At 37.0% G+C, this 21,050-nt stretch overlaps 1 protein-coding gene across 8 annotated transcripts in view; it reads right to left on the bottom strand.

Annotated features, from left to right (window-relative positions):
* USH2A (usherin) overlaps positions 1–21,050 on the bottom strand; it is a 382,808-nt gene that overhangs the window by 125,554 nt on the left and 236,204 nt on the right. For all 8 annotated transcript variants that reach the window (XM_074537084.1, XM_074537083.1, XM_074537085.1 and 5 more), the window contains 3 exons: positions 13,258–13,408; positions 12,947–13,089; positions 4,375–5,003 (listed from right to left, as the gene is read on the bottom strand). In XM_074537084.1, coding sequence (XP_074393185.1) covers positions 4,375–5,003; positions 12,947–13,089; positions 13,258–13,408 — 923 coding nt within the window. The remainder of the gene's footprint in view (positions 1–4,374; positions 5,004–12,946; positions 13,090–13,257; positions 13,409–21,050) is intronic.

The following is a 21,050-nucleotide window of genomic DNA, read 5'->3' as shown; positions in this document are numbered from 1 at the left end:
ACAAACACTGAAAAGAAAAAAAAAGTTTCCCCTGCAGAGAAACATCAGGATTATGCACAATTCATGCCAACTTCTACCTTGAGAAAAAAGCTACATGAAGGATGACAGGAAATGGCTGCAGTTTTTATCTGTCCGTGGTCCAGCTGGTGGCAGTCGTCAGTGAGGGGAAGCAATACAGGCAATATGAGGCAGCAAGTCTCTGGTGAAGCCAATAATTAAGATTGCAGCTGCCTTTTCCAAGCCAGAATCCTCAAGGAAGAACCCCAGCAGGAATTCCCAGCAAAAGGGAATTCCTCCTACCAAAAGTTATAAGGCCAAAGTTGCAATGTTTGCATAATACAGTTAATTTAGTTCAGTGCACCCAGCCACATAATGCCTTTCCTACACAAAGAACTCCATCAAATAATTATTCACTGTGTAAACCAGCCTCTTTCTCAAGGCACTCAACCTAGCTACATTCCCGAATGTCATATCAGTGTGAAGTGTGAGATTGAAGCAGCACAGCAATTGCAACCCTCACAAGAAAAGGAAACAATTTCTTTTCTACTTCTCTACATTAGTGTATAGCAAATCTTGTGTAACAGGAATAATGTTCATGGCATTGGCATACACTAAATAAACGGCTTTTGCAGTTGCTGAATGCCTCCACTTCACTTTGGCATTTAATCAGCCACAAAAGCAGTTTATTGCGCATTATACTCCGCTACCATGAACATTATCAATTCAGCAAATATTAAAAAATATCATGCAGGTGTCACAGAAATGGGTACTTTAAAAATTATCGACAGCCTTACACTTTCTGTTGCTCAAAGGAAAGCAAGTTAAATGTTATGGAGAGATATTGGTCCATTCTGATTAAAATGAAATTTTAAAGGAGCACACACATATCAGAACTGTTTATCCTGAGAGTGACCTGCCATGCTGATACTCTCCTCCTTGCAGGGTGAAAGCTTTTGTCTATGAAAATAAGCTGTATACTCAAGTGAGTACTGTCCTGAAGCACTTTGAATTCTTCACATCCTCAAATAATTTTTATTGATTCAATGACTAAAATAAAGGAATGGGAATATGTTTCTCTTTTTTTTTAAATTCTCTCTGTTTTCAGTAGAAATAAATATTTGCACTCATGGTTTAGGGATTGGTTGCACTGACAGCTGAAAGCCTCTATTGATTGCTACTGTGGCTTGGTAAAGGAACCTTTTGCTAATCTTTCCCACAGTGCCCTTCCAATACCTCCTGCTCTAACCTGGGAGAACAGCTCTCTCTAGGGTGAGAGGTAATTAAAATCTCCTTCCCAAAGAGATGCCTAGTTTTCCACCCTGTGCTTAAGAGCTGCCACTGCAGACACTGGGGTAAAAGCAATGTACAGCACCAAGGACTCCACAAATTTCATTTGAACACTACATAGGTGACAGATGCACTACAGGTGTGCTGGGATTGAGCTACTCAAGAGGGAAAGTAAGCCTTTTTAGGACTCTTAGGACCAGTGTAAAGCAGTTCCATGTGAAATCCGTCCTATTTCCACACAGGAAAACATTTCAACCACTAAAAGGCAATACTTGCAGAATACTGCACAGTTTTCTGTCCGTACAACTAGCAATTTCTGGGATGAAGGAACACAGCAGGTTTACAGATCTCCACCCTAGTACTAGAGAATTTGGGCAGAATCCCCAAACATTTTGTGAACAGGTGCTCCCTTGTTCCTGTACTCTCCCAGTACACAGCACTCACACAAGACCGCCTCAGGGACACAGTGAAGCCCTGAGTGCTCTCTGAGCCCTCCTACTCTGACATGAATTTGCCATAAAAATGCAGGGAAGGAAACAACACCACCTCTAGCAAACTAATCCATTTGACAGATCTGCAAGAAGACTGACAAGCAAGATGAAATCCCAGTCACTTCCTCTGGTGCTCCCATCTGCAAACAAGCAGAAGGCGAGAAAACTGCTGGGTGCAGCAACTCTTGTCTATTATCTTGTCGGTGATGAAGTGCAATGAGCTCTTCTGCAACTACAGCTTTGTTTCAATTTTTTTTAAAGAGAGAAGAAATAATTTATTGTTAGAATAGTAAATGCTAAAAAATTAAATAAATGTCGATGACCTGGACAAGTGAGAGAAATTTTAAGATTTTTAAGAAGTCTTAGAATCTTAGAAATCAGAACTGAAGTAATATCTCAGCCATGGGATACTCTCTGCACAGGAATTTTACCAAGTGTTCCTGACTTTCTATAACTTATGATGAATATAAAATGGAAAAACTTTAAGTAAATTAAAATACTTGATAAATGCAATAATTTATGTTGATATCAGCAAAGAACCAATGTTCTGTAACAGTAACAGAGAGAATTTAGTAGAAGAGATACTCAGGAGTGAATATATTTGGAGAGACATATATGTAAGTCACTTTTCTCAATGTAATGCTGCCACCTTAAACTATTTTGAACATTTAAACTTAAATATTTAAAATTAATGAAAACTGACAGTAAAAACAATTAGTGGAAATAAAAACATCCAGGCTTCAGCATCTTTGACAAAAATTGGTCTTAACAGAACTGAAAAATATTTATCTCCAGGTGGAAAACACAAGTCCAAGTCTACACAAGCAGCAGTAACACTAAATTTGACCTCCATTCATAGAGGAGTTCATACAGTTTGGATATTAAAGGGCTTTAAAGAATTTTGAATATACATTGCAGGCTGGGAAAAAAGAAGGCAAATAAGCATCTGAACTCTTCAGTAAGAAAGGGAAAAAAAATTTTAAAAACAATGCTGTATTGAAATTTAATTACTATAGATGGAAAACTGCATTGCCTTAATTCAAATTTCAGAAGAAATAAATGACCCAAATAATTTTCAGTATTTGTAGATTACTTAATCTTGGAGTGAAGAAAAATACAATACACACGTGTCTGATCTTGGGAAAAGACATCCAGTAAAGCATGACACAATCGCTGATAACCCACATGCTTTTAAAACTAAGATTGAGTGTTGAATGCACATGGAGAACAAAAAAATAGGGGTAAGATATAAAATTATTATGTTCTTACCACGTTAACTGGAGCTTCAAAGGTTGCAGTGAGTCTTTGTGCTCAGAGTTTAAGCCAAGGTGAAAAAGCTCCCTCAGTGAAACGTGGACATGTGGGGAAGCACGGAATTGAACTAGAGCTACTATTTACTCAGCATTGCAGCTTCTGGCAAATCCATGAAAAATGCTTTACTATAAATTGTGGGGAATATTAAGATATATCTACAGAAGTACAGAGGACAGAGTCCTGGAAGTAGATTGCCCAAATCTTCAATAGCAGTCTGGCAATTCATCACAATTACTAGTGGTCGATCGTTATTAATTCTTACAGTAACCATTGTACTCATATTGAACTGATTTGCAATTAACATGGAGGTAACATGCAATTCCTTAGACATTAAAACACAATTTCATAAGCTCAGGATTTTTTTTGCCTAATAGTGAATAGCATTTTTTTAATAGTTTAAAATTATGTGTGAACAAAGAAAAAATATCAGCACTTGTTTACTGCTGAAATTCATACCCTCAAATTATTCAGATTGCATTGGTAACAACACTCTGTTTACCTTTTGAAAATACAATGTATACCAAAAAATAATAAATCTAACTGATGAACTTCAATCTTATGCAAATGTCCTTTGTTTTGTGCTCTGGTGAGCAAGCTACTGTACCAATACTTTTGGCATTAGTACAAGACTGAATCCATGGAAGCATGTGTGTATTTACACAAAAGAGGCTTCTAAGCTACAAAAATCCCTCTTGTTTGGTTACACTAATTTCCCTTGAATGAAGTTTGTATGCAAGCCAAAACAATGGTAGTTATCCTGTCCTCTAGAGTTCATTCCCAACAGAACGATGTGAATAATTGAAAACTTCCTATGTAGTCCTGTAAGACTCGTCTTTCGTAAATCAGGAGAACGAAAATGCTATTTTTTCTTCATTAGCCATTTAAAAAAATCTTATAATTATACAGACTTAAGACTTAATTACAGAAAAAAAATCTTTTTTACTTCTTAGTATTTTAATGAAGTATTGAAATTTTGGAGAAGGTAGTAGGTAATTTTCTGATCTGATTAGCGAGTTGAAAGTAATCTTTTAAGTTTAATATTGAAAATACATCAGGTGTGTAAGGAAGAAAATGAACTGGAATATAATGCCAGAGGCTGGTGTAAAAAAAAAAAAAAATGGAAAAAGAGTCTAATGCTTTTGAGCCAAAGCACAGACACTAATTATTCAACTACCCTGCAGCAATGAAGTCTGTTGGCTCAGCCAGTAGATGTCTCTCTTAAATACGCAGTTGTTACAAGAAAAACACGTTAAAGCCATGAGGCAATGAGAATTATTCCTACCTGGACTGAATAGGGTCCCAATGCTTCTGCATCAGGAGGCTGAACACCGGCAGGTCTGGAAGGTCTGGTGGTAACTTCTGCCCAGGCACTGCTGTTGGTGCTCCCATGCAAGGTGCTCATCAGAACTCTGTACTCAAATTTCTGCCAAGGGCTCAGAGCAGTGCTCTGGTCAATGTAGCTCATGGACTGACCGAAGGGGAGATGCATCACAGTTGAGATTTGTTCTGTTCCTTTCACCCTCCTCTCTATTGTAAGGTTTTCCACCAAACCATTTGGGCGAGCAGGGGGTTGCCAGGATATGACCACAGAAGTTGGAGTATCAGAATAGAGTTCTGGAGCAGGAATATCCTCAGGGGCATCTGGAAGAGTTTGTATTTCTGGGGTTGTGGGTGAAAGAGAACATCCTTTAGAAGTGCATCCTTCTACCTGAAACACATAGGCAGTGTAAGGATGCAAGTCTTCTACAGTGCAGTTAGATGTAGTTCCTGGCACTGTAGCATGCAGTTGGCCATTTTGGTAAATATTATAATGTGTGATAATGCCATTTGGCTTTAAAGGATGCTGCCAGGTGATGCTTGCTGCCCTTGCTGTAACATCCAACAGAAGTGGTGGATCTAAAGGTCCAGGCTCTGCAATAAAATAAAAATAAAATAAAAGGAAAGAGAAATTACTAACAATTTGTGATTTTTGAAATCAGTGTCAGCAAGATGTACTCACCAAATGAGGCTCAAAAATCTGAAAAGGAGCTCAGTTCTACTTAAGAGCCTGTTTCTTTGGAAAATATAGGCCCAGATATTGAGGGGATGAATATGGCTCTCTCCTCAAAGGCAAGCTGCTCACCTTTCCTTGTTGCAACCCTCCTCCCTCCTCTTCTGCATCCTTTTTCCTCCTGTGTCTCAGAAATGCCCTATCAATGCTGTTTGCATGAGGAGAAAGTGTGTGGCTCAGTATGACTGCAGACCTGCAGTTCTAGCTTTTGGGGATGTTTTTCTAGAGCGCTAGATACTAATTGCAACCAACAGCACAGGCATAACAATGCTGTGTATTTTACAGCTCAGTAAGTCTCTACTGCATCCCTCATTATATATTTAATATTTTACTTCATTCTGTTTATAATTCTAATCCATTTTTTGCAATTTATCTACTCCCTGTTAATATTATAGGTGATTTTTTACTTCAGCTGTGACAGAAGCTGCCGATTTAGCTCTTTCACCTACTGATAAATAAACAATGCACAGATCTGACCTTTAGGTTAACAGGTTTTATGCTTGCTCCACTCAGCACTCTAACTGATTCAATTATCATAAAGGTTCAGGAGCTTCCATGAATACTGAAAAAGACCGACCATATGCCTGCATAGGTGTTGTGGAACAGCAAATACTCTGCAGCCCTCCAGAGAAATTCCTTAATTGTAAATAATTTCACCATGCGACACAATCAAGTCACCTTGAATGCAAAACCCTCAGCCTGTGGAGGCAAAGTGTTATTTAAGCTTTACTGGGCTGCGTTAAATTCTGCAATTTGAAGGGCTGTTAAGTTTTTCAATTGAAATTTCATTTAAAATGCAGGTGCTTTTTATTATATTGAGGCTTTACTGCTCTCTAGGTACAAGCATGAACATGGTGCAATAACACAAATCTGGCTCAATCACTGATCAGTAACAGCTGTAATTCCAGAACATTTAGCATTCTTATAAACCACGTCCTGAAATCTATAAATTGCTACAGCAGATCAAGAAAATACTATATTCTCCCCTATTCTGCTCACAGCAATTTTGACATTTATGAGATTTTTCTGTGAACATTACATTTTATTGAAATCTTAAAAAAAGATATACTTGGATTTAGTAATTGTTTAAAATAGCTTTAGATTTGGGGATTTGCAGGGGGAGAGGGAAAATAAGGGACCTACAATTGGAAGTATAGGTGTTCAAAAATTTAAAATTCATCAGTGATTGTGGGTGTGCCAAGACTTCAGGGGAGGTGACACAGCATATGCTGAATTCCATTGTAGTCAACAACACTATTATTTAATTCCTGGTGTCCAAACCAGAAGAAACATTATAGGAAGAATAATTTACTTCACCAGAAGTTAAATAATCCTGATAAATTTTAAGGGGGGGAGGGGAGGAGGAATCAAATTAATCCAGCACAATGAGTTGCTTCTTCTATATTTTAGAGTAACAGCTGAAGCAGTCAAAAGTCCCTGTTCTCCTCCCACATACAAAGAGAGGTACATTAGGATTATTCCAGTGATGTCTGTGAAAACAGTGCTGTAAAATTGGGATAGCAAGCTTCTCTTTTCTTTTTTTTTTTTTGCTTTTAAATTTGAAAAGTAACACTGTTTTGTCTTTCATTATATGATGCATCACAAAGCAACTCCATAAAGCTCAGCTGTATCACATATCCTGCTCTACTCACAGTGATAATAAGGATGGAGTTCTGTATTTAATGCTTGTGCACACTAGGATTAATTTAGATCTCTGAATTTGCAAGTACAAAAGATGATCTGTTGTAAAGAGTAATTAAATTCTATTTGCATGTACTCCTGGGTAAAATCAATTAGGTCGTAAGTTGGAACAAAATTTGGTCCATTATTTAGACCTCACTGAAAGATGGAGAGGTGGAGGTGAAAATCTGAATTAGATTTATATTCTGTAAACCAAATTTTTTTTCTGGGATGGAAGGGAAGGAGGAGAATTTGCTTTGGAATTAAAGACCTTGAAAATCAGTTGCTGCAAATTCTAGTTTAGTGGGGGAAAGGAGCTGGAATACAATATTTACCACTGAACCACAAATTTGCATTTCATCTAATTATAGTTCATAAGCTATTGCACTGCGAGCATCTGCAGGAGGGAGAAAAAAACTCAACAGAAAAGCTCCCCAATATTCAAGCAGTTTGCTGTAAGGGAACAGCCAAGCCTTTATACTCCTACTGAATAAGTTGCAGGCATTACAGGTGAAACATTCATGCTAATTAGTTGAACCTGAGCTTCAACGCTCCCCGAGTTCAGACTTATTCCTTAAGGACAATCTGTAATGTACAGGAGGAGCTGTCAAACTTCAGCTTTGGGTCCCCCTGGTCCCTCCCCTTCCCCTCAAAAAAGTGTATTTTGGTAGCTAGCATACCTACTCACACATTCCCTACTGCCCTTTTAAAAGAGAGACTTTTAAGACTTTCTGAGTTCAAACAAGACATTTGAGAGATGCTTAATTGGCCCCACTGGATGGGAAAGCATTAAATCCTGGTCCCCAACTCTCATTCAGAGCAGCTTCTCTTTAAATGGCAAGCAGAATCATCTAATTCTATGTACAAATCAACTAGCACGATACTGCTTGGTTGAAAGGGTCACCACAATTATGTAAAACATGAGTATTAACTATAATTGGGATAGTTTGCTAATACAATAAAAAGCTCTGAACATGAAAAAAGTTATGCTCGCAGCAGTAGCTATCACTTTCTAAAGTAAGAATTCATGGATGAAATGACATGAAAAAGATGGTTATAAAATTTTAATGGAATGATAAAAGGCAAAAGTCATCCTCTCAGCTGAATTCTTAAAATCCCTATATATCACAATCAGCTCCTTAACTGTAAAATCAATGTGGAGTATAACATGTTGTCAGTGTGGTTGTCACTGGAGGGAAGACTGCAAAGTATGACAGCTACACAGCTCAGGCTGTCAATGATGAAAATAAAATCATAAAGCTTTTTACATGGATGTAATTGTTTATAGAAGTAACTACTGAAGATGGAACAGTGGGCATCTTTGTCCTTAAGATTCTTAGTTCATATTTCAAACCATTTCATTACAGTATTAATACTAGAAGGTAGTTTCATTTTGGCAAATGAAATTATCTTTTATGGTAGACTACTTTGCTCATCTGCTTCAAAAGTTCAGACTTGATTTAAAATAAAGGCACAAAACTGTCACTAATCTTTTTAAATTCCCTGACTAAAACAATACATTTGTTTACTTACTGTGAGACTTGGAAAGTAAGGAGTTATAACTGTCATGGTTGTATTTTTTGGGAGGAACCTACATTTACATTTAATATACTAAGACATGTACCAGGACTGATGCCCTTTAAAGCTAATGAGAAATACCTGATTTGCTGGCAAGCCCTCTCACTAAGCAGAATAAAAATTCTGTTCCTTTTACTCTTGAATCATTTACTCTTTTTAGAAACAGGGACAATGAAATTATATGTATTAACAGAATCTCGTGTCTTTCATGTACTGATGATTGTACCCAGCAGCAAACCCAAATTGTGTAGCTCTGGGCATTAGGGACCACAGGAATCTTTTATCACATGAGATCACAGAGCTCAAAAGTCATTAAGCTGTTCATGCAATGACATGCAATCCATATGAACCCCTTCAAATATGTATTAGGAGCTGTCTTCAGAGCATTAAGACTTGTTGCCCTCTACTGCTCCAAATGTACATTGGTTCCAGAACTTCAGTTCTACCAGTCAATAAAGTTCTAATTCCTAATCTGTAGGATTATGCATGGGCAGTTTGCACTATATATCATATGATCATATATATCATACTTGCCACTACAACATCAGCTTAATTTGTTCTGTCCTTTTGCTATTTGTCCTGTCAGGTATTTCACATGATTTCTCTTCCTTTTGTCACCTCCCCAGGTTTTATCTTCTCTTGTTTCAATTTCCATTTTTCTTTCTTGAGCTCATATGAACACATTCACATCAACTATTTATGGATTAGTTTATATACCTTAATTATATGGACCTAACTTACATAACTAAACTAGGAGACCTGTCTTCTCAGACAAAAATATCATTAGCAGAGAAAGCAAGAGATTCCAAAGGTGGCAAACTGCTTTATTTACCCTCTTGTTCTGCACTGTCTCTCTTCATTGTCTATGTCAGGAAGATTTAGGAGAATCAAGAATCATAGAATATCTTGAGTTGGAAGGGACCCATCAGGATCATCAAAGCACAACTGTACAACTCCTGACTCTGCACAGGATATTCCCAGGAGACACACCATGTGCCTCAGAGGGGTGTCCAAACAATTCCTGAACTCAGGCTTGGGCTGTGAACACTTCCCTGGGAAGCCTGTTCCTGTGTCCAACCAGCTTAGAGAGAAGATAATTTTTTCTTTTTTCTAATACCCAATGTAAACCTCCCCTGACACAACTTCAGGCCATTCCCTTGGGTCCTGCCACGGGTCAGCACAGAGAAGAGACCAGTGCCTGACCCTCCTCTTCCCCTCATGAGGAAGTTTAATCTGTGATGAGATATCCCCACAGGCTAAGGCTTTTCATCCTGGAACCAAAACATGCCAGATGAGAACACCATAGCACTCTCTATGACAGGAATAATGCTCTCCTGATTTGACAAGAAGTAGCTCAGCTGAGACATTGCAGGAGCTCTTTTTTAAAATTTATTTTTAATTGCTTTTTTATCTCCAGCAACTTCAATACATAATGATCTCCAGTGACTACTGTGTGCTTTTGCCCTTACTTACTGTGAAGGAACATTGGGCTGGCCTATAACTTCATTCTGTATAAGAGAGATGGACTTGATGTCATTTATGTAAGAAATAAAAAATAAAAAATTGGACTACCTTCTAGGTACCTTGCAAAATCTTCTTTTCCAGCCGTTGCAAGCCAGACACTCTTAAAAGGGCTTTAGTAAGAGCTGTCCATACTGGAGTTGTATACTGATGCACAGAATCAAAATGTAGCCACGCCAGAGAATGTGCTGGTGACTGATGTGTTCTGCTGTATGCAGCTCACTGGGCTGCAGACAGGTTCCGGGTTGTTCAAAAGCTAATCAAGTAACAGGAAGCTTTTCTTTGAAGTAGAAATTTTGCTATCTTAGAACTTGTCCAAGCCATGGTGTATTTTCTCAAGCACTAGAAAAAGCACCTCTCTTATTTGGGAGATATCCCTCTGAACAATGTATCAGGCAATATAATTTTGCAAGTCCTAAATCTACACCATAGGAACCCAGGAGCTGCCATTGGGGCAGCTTCAAGTAACTGTAACCAATGTCTTTGCAAATTCCAGAGACCTCAAAGGCTCCCCATAACTAAAGGGAAAACCTAACTTGTATCTCCTTTATTATATCTAGAAGGTATAGTTTTATTTCTGAACACAATGTATGAGATTCTGTTCTCAGTTCAGTGGTACATACTGACCTCAGTTCAGTGGCCTTTACACTGATTGCAAGAGAGATATCAGAAATTTACATTCAAGTTACTGAAAGCAAGCTCTAATTCAGAAACTTCATCAAATGCTTCTATCTGTAGATATTCTGGCAGTAAATATGATGTTATACTTATCAAGATCACTGGAACAAACATCTTTTATTAATGTATGTTTAGCAGGTTTTAAAATATTCGTAGTTATGTATATTTTGGTTATCTGGCATGGGCAGGCTAGACTTTAAAAAATGCATGGATCAGTTACTAGTGTCACAATCATGTAAAAGGAAGTATTTGAAAATTCTTTATTGCATGTTTTCTAGCATTAAAAAATACCCCAAACCTACTAATCTGTATATTAAGATCTTCCATTGTCTGATACAACTTATTTTTATAGCAGCATTTACTAATTTTCCCTTAATGATTCCCAATATCCTCTTATTTTACCACAGATTTATCATAAATCAAATATAATACACAGATAGACTGTGAAATCATCAACTTGTATTACTGGAGTTCTACTGACTTTAAAAATTGATGTGTTGATTCACATCTATTGCTGTCAAGTGTATGTGCACACAGACACACACATGCATATTTTTTTTGCCTACAGGTACTTTATGCTTTGGTGAGACAAAAAAAGACATATATTTACAGAATAAAATTCAATAAGAACATGTAGATACACATCTAGTTCAACAGAGTAAGAGATATGGGAAATTTCCACTATTAAATTGTACTTTAAAAAGTCAAAGTCTGTTGGTTAGCAGGGCCAGGAATTAAGTATACTTCTGCAACAAACTGTCAGTACAGGCAATTTCATAGGAATCATGTTGAAACCTTGACAAAAACACTGCTTAGACCCAATGACAATCATTCAGTCTTAAGCAATTGAGCTGAATATCCTTTCACACATGGCAGCTCTCCACAATGACACCACGGAGTCCTCTGTCACCACTGAAAGTTGGCTGGTTTTTTTTTTTAAACGATGAGGGCTGTTGGATACTGCTGCATCTCCTGTGTGGGGCTTCCACCTACCCCTAACTCCTCAAAAGAGAATTTCACAATTGTACACCTACTACTTAGCACAAAAATATTTTTTATATCATTAACAAGTGATGCCTTTGAAATGTAGTTCTCTCATCTTTGTATGTGAAAAATCAGACCAGAGCTAAATAACTATTTCAATTTGAAAAAAAATAGTCTTAGGAGACTGGTACCATTTTGACTATGAATGCAGGCAAGTTCAATAGTATTGTATCCACTTTTGTTAGCAAACAACGTACTGAAATAACTGAATCCCAGCAAGAATTGCTGCAGGTTGATAACACAGGTCTGGTACCTAAAAACCAAGTTCAGAACTTACATTTACTTATAGGCAGCATGTTCCTAGAAGCATTAATACCTTTGGAGCTTAAATGAATTTATCAGATAAATTTCTGTTGTGAATTATTTGCTCAGCTTCAAAGGAAAAATGTTTTAAAGTTGTGGGAAAAAAACATTTTCTACTCAATGTTTTCTCAATATAGACAGCTGACCATTTAGAGAAGGGACTAAAATCAAGTTGAGTCACCAACACTGAATATTTGCCAATGTTAGCTATCTTGCTACGTTGTACAAGAAAGCTAACAGCTCAGTTTCTTAAAAAAAAAAACAAAAAAAAACAAGGCTGGAAAAAGTGTGGTTTGTATTTGTATTGCAAACAACAAGCTCAAATTCTGTCATATGTTTTTGCTTACATATTGAATCAGGTGCAAAATCCTGTCCCGTTAACTCACTGGCTGTACTTATACTCTGACAGCTGGTTGCTAAATAAAGGGACTGTTGAAAAAATTGTGGGGAGTGAGTCTGGAGAACATAGAACTATTAACAATGAAAGTGATGGGATTGACAATGACAAACCCAATTTCAGACCAGTAGGCCACTACTTTGAATTAACAAAGATCACTGGGAATGAAAAGTTCTGTGGTATCTTGAGTATTCTCAACACAGAGATAAGACAACTGTCATTTATGATTAACTTCAACTTATTTTCTCTGATATGACTGAAATCAGAATCAAGTCCCTGAATATAAAGGAACACCACTTACAAAGCTGTACTTACCAGTGTATCTTAATCTAACCATATACTACTGGAAGGATATTTTGTATAGAAATAACATACTGCTGCACAAAATATGTATGTAAAGATCCATATTTTTAAATTAATAAGTAAGAAAACAGATACTTGATCTTTTAGGAGTTTTTACTTCAAGTTAATACTAGGGAAGGAAATACATTACTGCTATATAACTGAGAAAGCTAGATAACTTAAAGAAATTAAGTACAATGGCAGCTAGACTGTTATTTATATTTTCTGCTAAAGGGAGCTAAATAAGATCTGACTGCTTACTGTCCTCTGCTGTAGTCATTGAAGTCCAGTTGCTGTAAGCATTGCCAAAACCATTGGAGGCAACCACTCTCATCTCATACTCAGTGTACGGCTGCAGGTCTCCAACCCGGTGCTGTAAGGAAGCAGTAGGGCTGGGAAGCAAACTGCAAAGAAGAACAGCACGAGTTACTTCAGAACACATCCCAGCACATCAAAAATGACTAAAACATGACATCTTGTAACGAGAGCAGCCACCCTAAAGGTAAGCCGTGCTCAAGGGAAGGGGACTTTGCTAGCTGAGCAGTGGATGGTGGCCGTGCTGCTGTGCATACTCTAGAATGTCACCAGCAGAACGCCGCCGTCGCATCTGGAGTCGGTAGCTGGGCGTGCCCGGGGCGTTGTTGCGAACTGGTGTAGACCAGACAACCTGAAGACTGGTCGGAGTGGCAGATGAAAGCCTTGGAGGCATCACGCCATCTGGAGCTGTTGAAAAACATGGATGAATTAGAGCAGAGAAAACCATGGAGAACATATGCTGTGTGGAAACAGAATGCTCCATATACTGGAAAAACTGTTCCTCAGGATCAACAGTAATGTTAACATGGTCCATTTAGTTTAACATTTTCACTACTGAACAATGCTGATTCTTAATTTTCTTCTTTCCAATATGTGAGTATCATCTTGCTAAAAGCAAACCTCCAAACACCAAAAGTAATTCAGAAGCAACATATTTTCTACCACCTGTTCAAACATTATCTGTTTCTCCCTGTGCCCAGCTCTGCCACCCTGAGAAGCTAAGGAAATGCTCACAGAAATGTTACCTGGCATGAGTAAAATTGATCAGACTTTTTATCATTCAGATAGCTCCTTGCCCTTACAAATTAATAATAATTTAAGAAGAAAACAGAGGAAATTTTACGTTAAGAACATCTTTAGATAGAAATCAAAATAGATTCACAGAAGTCTCAGTCTGTAGCCCACTGTTTTGTTGAGGAAATTAATTTTTATGAAGTCCAAGGAACTGCAGATCAAAATGTGTCAGTAATGATACCACCAATGACCTTTCACTGCTGCAAATTTCACTGCATGCAGTAAAAAGAACTATGACAATTTACACCTGTGAGTTTATGGCTTTGCTTTTTCTTTAACAAGTGATCAATCTGTTGATGAAACTTTCTGTATTTAAACATATCTGTAACTTTTATATACAACACATCTGTAGCCAGCCAATATCTCTGTAGCTCTTTTCTACAGTTAAAGCACTGGAAAGTTACTGCTTTTGTTATTTAAACTCTTGTATAATAGTTTTGCTTTTCATGGTCCAGTAGTTACCATTTGCCTTTTTTCCTTTGATCTTTCTAACAGAAATTCTTTTTCATTGCTGTTATTTTCTTCTTGTCTCTATTGAAGAAAAAACAGTCTCACCGGTCTCTAACTTAAAGTGCAGTTGTAAGCCTCAGGGCCTAAGTTGTAAGTTTTAAGATGAGCAAACAGTAATTTACAGTAAGCTTTATTATTTTCATTTACCACTGGTGTATGAGGTGGTTATTAACAGGGAAGAAACAGACTTTGTGATTCACTGTGTGAGTCATTCTCTCCCTGAGACAGGTGAAAGGATGCATCAACTCCAAAAAGAAATACATCAATCACATCTAATAGTTTTTATTTATACTGATATATACATTAACAGATATGTGAACTAGCATCTGATATTTTTACTCTGATTACACTTACATCTGGGGCACTTCCACATTTTTCATCTCCAGATCCAAATTGTATTACAGGGAAAGGCACAAAACATGTCTTGCTCCAACCTAAGAAACTTATTCCCTTTACATTAATTTCAAGATCTGTCAGTTCTCATACAAAATTTTTACTAAAAGCTGGCTTCTGGGATACTGGAATTATCAGGTACTTCTGACAGTTGGCCCCTAGCCCTGCAGCCCTCCTGTTTTTTTTCAGAACAAGATGAAGTACAACAGAACCTCCAGCTTCCCTCATTTCCTTCTGCTCCTCTCTGTCACTGTGAAAAATAAAACATATAATATGGGGGCATAGCAAGTCTGTGTTTGGATGCTCTTTCCTGCTGCTGTTATCTACATCTAGGGGAAAAGGCTCTGGTAAATCCCAAGTAAACTTGAAAATCTTCCTGTTTCCAAATCCAGAAAATCTCTGAGATTTATGTAATTCACGGTCTGCAAATCCCATCCAACACCTTCAAGGCCAATAATGAGCTTGTGAGCACTTCACCTCAGAGAGAAGAAGGTGGCTGGCTTAACCTAAATAGCTCCAATATCCCTCCAGCTGAGCCATCAAAAACAAACATTTGCACACCAAATGTCTCTGCACATGACATTCACTCTCACAGTAAAATGGAAAACTCATTTATTTACTTTACATAACATTGTTCTGTTTAGCACCAACATAAGCAGAGTTGGGTTTAAGTTGTGCAATAGAAGTTTTAAAACTTATGGATGTTAAGTACAGTACTATCAGATAATCATGTATTATTTTGGCATCCTTTATAAGGTGATTCTTGAAGTCAAACTGAACACAAGAAAGTTGATGCAATGAAAGTAAAAATTTTTAGTTCAGGGTTTTTAAGTGTTTTTCTAAGCTGACATCAATAGAAAGAGTCAATATTCATTCAAAGCTGGGTACTACCTCATTTGAAATGAAACTGTCTGCAGATTAAAATAGATCAGTTTTTAAAGTTCACACAGAAATTCGACACAGCAAAAAAAGCTACATCTAAAAATGAATCTAATTAACCAACCTAGTAATTTGGCCAGGAAGTCAAAGTTCACGTTATTGAGGGGACAGTATGAGGCAACTCACTGAGGAGGCAAAAGTGTTAAATTTATTTGCAGCTCTGTCAGGACACATGACTTCACCTTTGTCTTTCATTTACCAGTCTGTTAAATGAAGATAATAATACTGATCCTTCTTTGTAAAGCTCACTGAGATCTACAAAGTAAAAGCTCAGATTAAGCTTTATGTATGTATAGAGGTGGTTATTATAACGACACAGGAATGTTCATCAAAAAACAAAGATGTAGCTGCCTAAATGTCAATAACAATTCCACAGTCTGGATGTTATTTTAATGGCGTAGGTAATCTCAGCTAAATGTTCAAATCTCTTCTACCAACAAAAGCACAGCATAGGGAAGAGCAGAAAATTTGGACAAATCTCTACTGTGAAAGTCGCCTGACCCTGAGTCTTGTTGGTAGAGCAAGCCAAGCCTACTACTTTCAAACCAACATGTTTCAATATAGAGCAACTGCATTTATCTGAATGGCTTCCTGTAGTCCACAGAGAATTTCCTCAGTGATGTACTAGTGAGTGTTCTCCAAAGGAATGGGGCAGGGGGGCAGGAGGGTACAGCAAATAAATTGTCAAGTCTCTGCTGAGTCATAATGAGAAAGGTGCTCTATTAAACTAATCACGATTTGCTCATTAAAACGGCAGAGCACTTACCCCCCAAAATGGTAATTCTAATTTGCACACAAAACATCCTCTGACTATTTCAAGCATTCCTCATCATCAAGGTCTTCAGTGTAACATTTCCCCCAGCTTAACCCTTTTTATCCAATCCATATCCCCAAGAGACTCCTTACTACCCAAGTAATAACTGGCAACAAGCAATAATTCTACTGTGAATTTCTCAACAGAAGAGCCATGTATCTATCAGCTTGATATATCGTCTTTAAGATGCAGTGTTGCTCAAAAATCTCCCCTCGAGCTTTAATATGACCCTCAGGGGGCAAGCACTCCACTTGCAACCTACTGAATCAACATCTAGCCCAGTAAATCCTCACTTAGCAGGGCAGAAAGTCATGCTTTGTATATCAAGAGACTACAAAGGCAGAATAAAATATTTAATCAGATGTCAATTCTAATCAAATAATTAATAAACAGTTCCAGAAAACAATAAAAACTGAAGACTGTTTCAAGATGACAATGATATATTGTATTAAAAATACTCAGGTACATGCAGATGGATTGAGAAAGATTCTGATCCCTCTTCAGCCAGTAATGTGCTAAGCAGCCTTTGAAAAGAGCTTCAACTTTTTGCCTCAATTTCTTTATCTTAATTAATATGTGCTAAAATAGTCAGCTTTGTAAGTATTTGTTGATTTTAGGACAGCAATCATTGTGTGAAATGATTGTTCTTAAATGTTTATTGCACATTGAAGGCTTATTTTTTTTCCGAGAGGTATTCATTATATTTATGATAAGGATTTATCTGAAATGTAAATTTTCTGAAAGTAGACGACTTTGAGCAGGACTATTAAAAGGTAAACTATTAGGACAATAAATGATTATTTAATTATAAAAATGTTTCCTTTCATAAGAAGAAGAAAAGCCAGAAGAAAAGCAGAGCTCGATTACATATCTATAAAATTGGTACAAACTCATACCAACTTTGAAGTGTCACTCTTTTTAACAGTGATCAGATATACTGACCCCAATGTATCCATAATATCTCCAGATAGGCATCTAGAATATTTTGGAGCTATGAATATATAACTCTGTAAGCTGTCACATCTGCATATATAAAATATTTAGCATTTGTATCTTAACAAAATATATTTCAAACACATGGATACAAATGATAACTGCAGGGATTTAATTACAGGGGAGAAGGAAAATAGGCTCTCCAGCATTTGCACCAAAACAGCAAGGAGAAGTTCCACTCAGACTGCCTTTAGATGAGTGTCTTGCTCTGACATGCCTACTCTTCCTCTTTTCCAGGTTCAATTCAAAAACTCCATTTCTTTATCTCATTGTAGTGCTTGTTTAGGTACTCCTGATTCATTTCCTATTTTAGGTGCCCATACTGAGATCATCTCATTGTGGCACTTTTTATGCCAGTATGTTCTGCACTTTGACATTTGTTTCTTCTGATTTTCTCAGGTATGCCTGTTATCTAGTGGTTTGCTCAGTCCAAATAATTCCAGTCATTGCACTCCCCATAATTCTCAACTTCAGCATGTGTTTTAGTCTCATTTCAGAGAAAGACAGGCCATGATGCTGGACCATATGTCAACACTAGAACAGCATGCTAGTTATAAACCCTTATCTCTTAGCAAATCAGAAGATTGCTTTTTTGGTTTCTTATCTTCACAGGTTCAGCAAAGTTTACTCCAGTTTGGTTTTTAACTCTTTCCCCATTATTTTTCCTTCTCAGCATATACTGAATATAAGAGTTGGTCTTGATTTTTTCATTTAATACATATTTGCAACCATGTTATTTCTCCCATTCTCAATTACAAGAAAATGCACAGAACATTTTTGGATTTTATTTCTAATTTTATAATTTCACTGCTGAATGTTTTCAGTCTCAGATATAGCTCCACCTAACAATACACAAACCAAGGACAAAGCACCCTTATTCAATGGACATCCTTGCACTTTGGAACACAAAATGTGAAAGGTTCATGGTGGCCCTCTTGCCATCCCTCTCTGGCACATTTATCTTGGGAAGAAAGGATGCTGTGTTTCGGCAAAAAGCAAATTGAGAGATATAAAGAATAAGTAACTTAAAGCCTTTGTAAACTTAGAGTAAGTCCAAACTTATTCACACCTCATGTAATTTTCTTTTCAGAAGTATAATATAAACTGGGTTCAGAAATATTTTGTTCTCTCTTCATGATCTATCCCATTTTACACTTCTGCCTTCTGCTGTAATAGTAATTTCCTTTGAAAAGAATAAATCTATTTAGAAGAGCATTTTAGCATTAATCCTTAATGTTACCTGTACGGTACAATATCATTCGGAAAAATAAAATAAGATGTTTGAAAAAAAATCTAAAATTTATCTTTATCTGGATAGAGTATGTAAGTTCTAACTGGATTTTTCTGCACTTTCACTGTTTAGTATTCCTAGCAGCAAAGCATAATTTTAGTAGGGCTCTAAAAATCAACTTGGGCTTTACTCCATGACCTGCAGACCCAAAGTTTAACACAATTGTCTTTTGAAATCCCAAAGCAGGCTTACTTATTCCTCATTAATATTGTTCCAGAAACAAACAAACAAAAAATGAAACCAAACAAAAAAAAAACAAAAAAACCCAACCCCAAAACCAAAACCCAAACCAATCAGACCTTCCCCTCCTTTTAATGAACTTTTCTTCATGTACAACCTTAACACCTGCAACCTGGGCATGGGTCTCAAGTGGAAATCCGTGTAAGAGATGGTCCCTTTCTAAATGTTACATTTCACTGAGGTCAACACTATAAAAATGTCATGTAGATTTGTCACCTCACCTTTCCATAAGAAGCAACCTGCCTTCCTTCCTCATGTTAGGTGGAAGTTTGTCCATCTTACTCAGCAAGAACTTTACTAAACTCTAAAAGCTACAAAAGAATGCCAATAAGCAATTAGCTGAATGATTAATGATTTTAATACCTGTAGTAAGGACATTGGCTAGAATTTAAAACTGCCCAATAAAATCAATTATTCAAAAGGACTATTCAAACGGATGGCAAGCCAATAATTGCCATATAACAAAATTATTTTTTTTTTAATACTATGAAGAAAAACCGTAAGGAAAGATATTACAGAATCAGGCAGAAGCTGCAATTAAAGAAACAGCTCTTGCTGGTTAACTGTGACACTGACTACTGGAAAATGAAATATCTCTGTAAAATAGCTTTAAGAAACTATCAGATCTGCCTGTTTTAAGTTAGGAGGACAGATGTGGCAAGTGCAGTGGGAATAAGATCATGTATATCATCACGCAACAACTTCAGCTTCCTGCATGAAGTAGCTTTAGAAATTAAGTTCAGAAGGTTTTTTTGAATTGCAATAATTATTATTGGACTTTTTTGTAGTTGGTTGTTTAGCCGCTTTGGGTTTAGGTTTGTTTGTTTTTTCAAAGGAAAAAGATGAAAGAATTTGACATCATCTTCAAAATCTTACAGCTTTCTTTATAATTAGTGTCTGGCATCAGAGAGATATAACCAGAGACAGGCATGGTACCCTCCACACTGATGCAAACACCTCTGGTGAGTGCTGGTGAGCAGACTTTTGGCTAAATTAAAATCTCTTTCTTAATGTTGATGCCAGAATTTCAGAGTATTGGAGGGTGGCTTTTAAGCTTGCAGCTTCTTGTTTGAAACTAAACAGTTCTTAAATAGTTCTGGAAATCCAGAGACTCCCCAAAAGCAACAAAAAAACCCCCAAATTTTATCACTTGTGTTTGGGAAAAGCCAAGGGAAGAAACTTTAAATCCATGTAGTTAGAAGAACAGGAAGGATAGACACATTAGAATCTTCGACTTTGCAGAAGTTATGCAAAGATAGAGAACATTTCCTAGGATACACAGAAATGTGTGTCCTGGGAAACAGGACACACAGCAATGGGATTAAACTGCTGCAAAGAAGTTTTTAAATCTCCATCAGACTAAACGAATGCTTACAGAAAATGAGATAATTTACACTTTTGAGGAAAGAAGATGGTACTAGCTGATTTCCCAATTAACTCTTTTTCAGCCTTATAATTATTTGAAGGGGATTCTAATCCAATAGAAGAAGGGAAAGATAAAAGAAAAAGGCACAGAGGTGGTGATGTTACAAGAAGCATATGCATTGTTCTGAAGCATAATCTCTTAAAAATTAATTTTTAATAGTGATTTATTCTATGACTGAAAGAAAAAGGATAACACCAGATATTCAAAACCAGAAAGCATCATTCTTCTTGAACAAGTGGACATGGCTTCTGCAAATGATTATTAGCTAGACAGGGCTGTGAAGCATTGAAACAGACTGCCCAGGGAAGAGGTGGAGTCACCATCCCTGGAGGTATTTAAAAGGTGGGCAGATGTGGTGCTTAGGGACACGGATTGGTGGTGGGGCTGGTCATGTTAGGTTAATGGTTTGTTGACGATCTTAAAGATCTTTTCCAACCTAAATGATTCTATGATTCTATATCTCCATCCAACGTGGCAAAAGAAACTAAGAAAATACAGCCCCCTCAGCTGAATGGTAAAGAAAATGGGATACTGGAAAACATGTGAATGCTCTTACTAAACAAGAAGTCTCATTAAATAAGAAGTTTCTTCATACTGCACTCCTGCAATATGGATGTGCTGGTGGACTGCTCAAGAACAGACCACCCTG

Source organism: Zonotrichia albicollis, chromosome 3 (assembly GCF_047830755.1).
Source record: "Zonotrichia albicollis isolate bZonAlb1 chromosome 3, bZonAlb1.hap1, whole genome shotgun sequence".
Classification (NCBI taxonomy): domain Eukaryota; kingdom Metazoa; phylum Chordata; class Aves; order Passeriformes; family Passerellidae; genus Zonotrichia; species Zonotrichia albicollis.
This window is presented reverse-complemented; position numbering and strand designations above follow the sequence as displayed.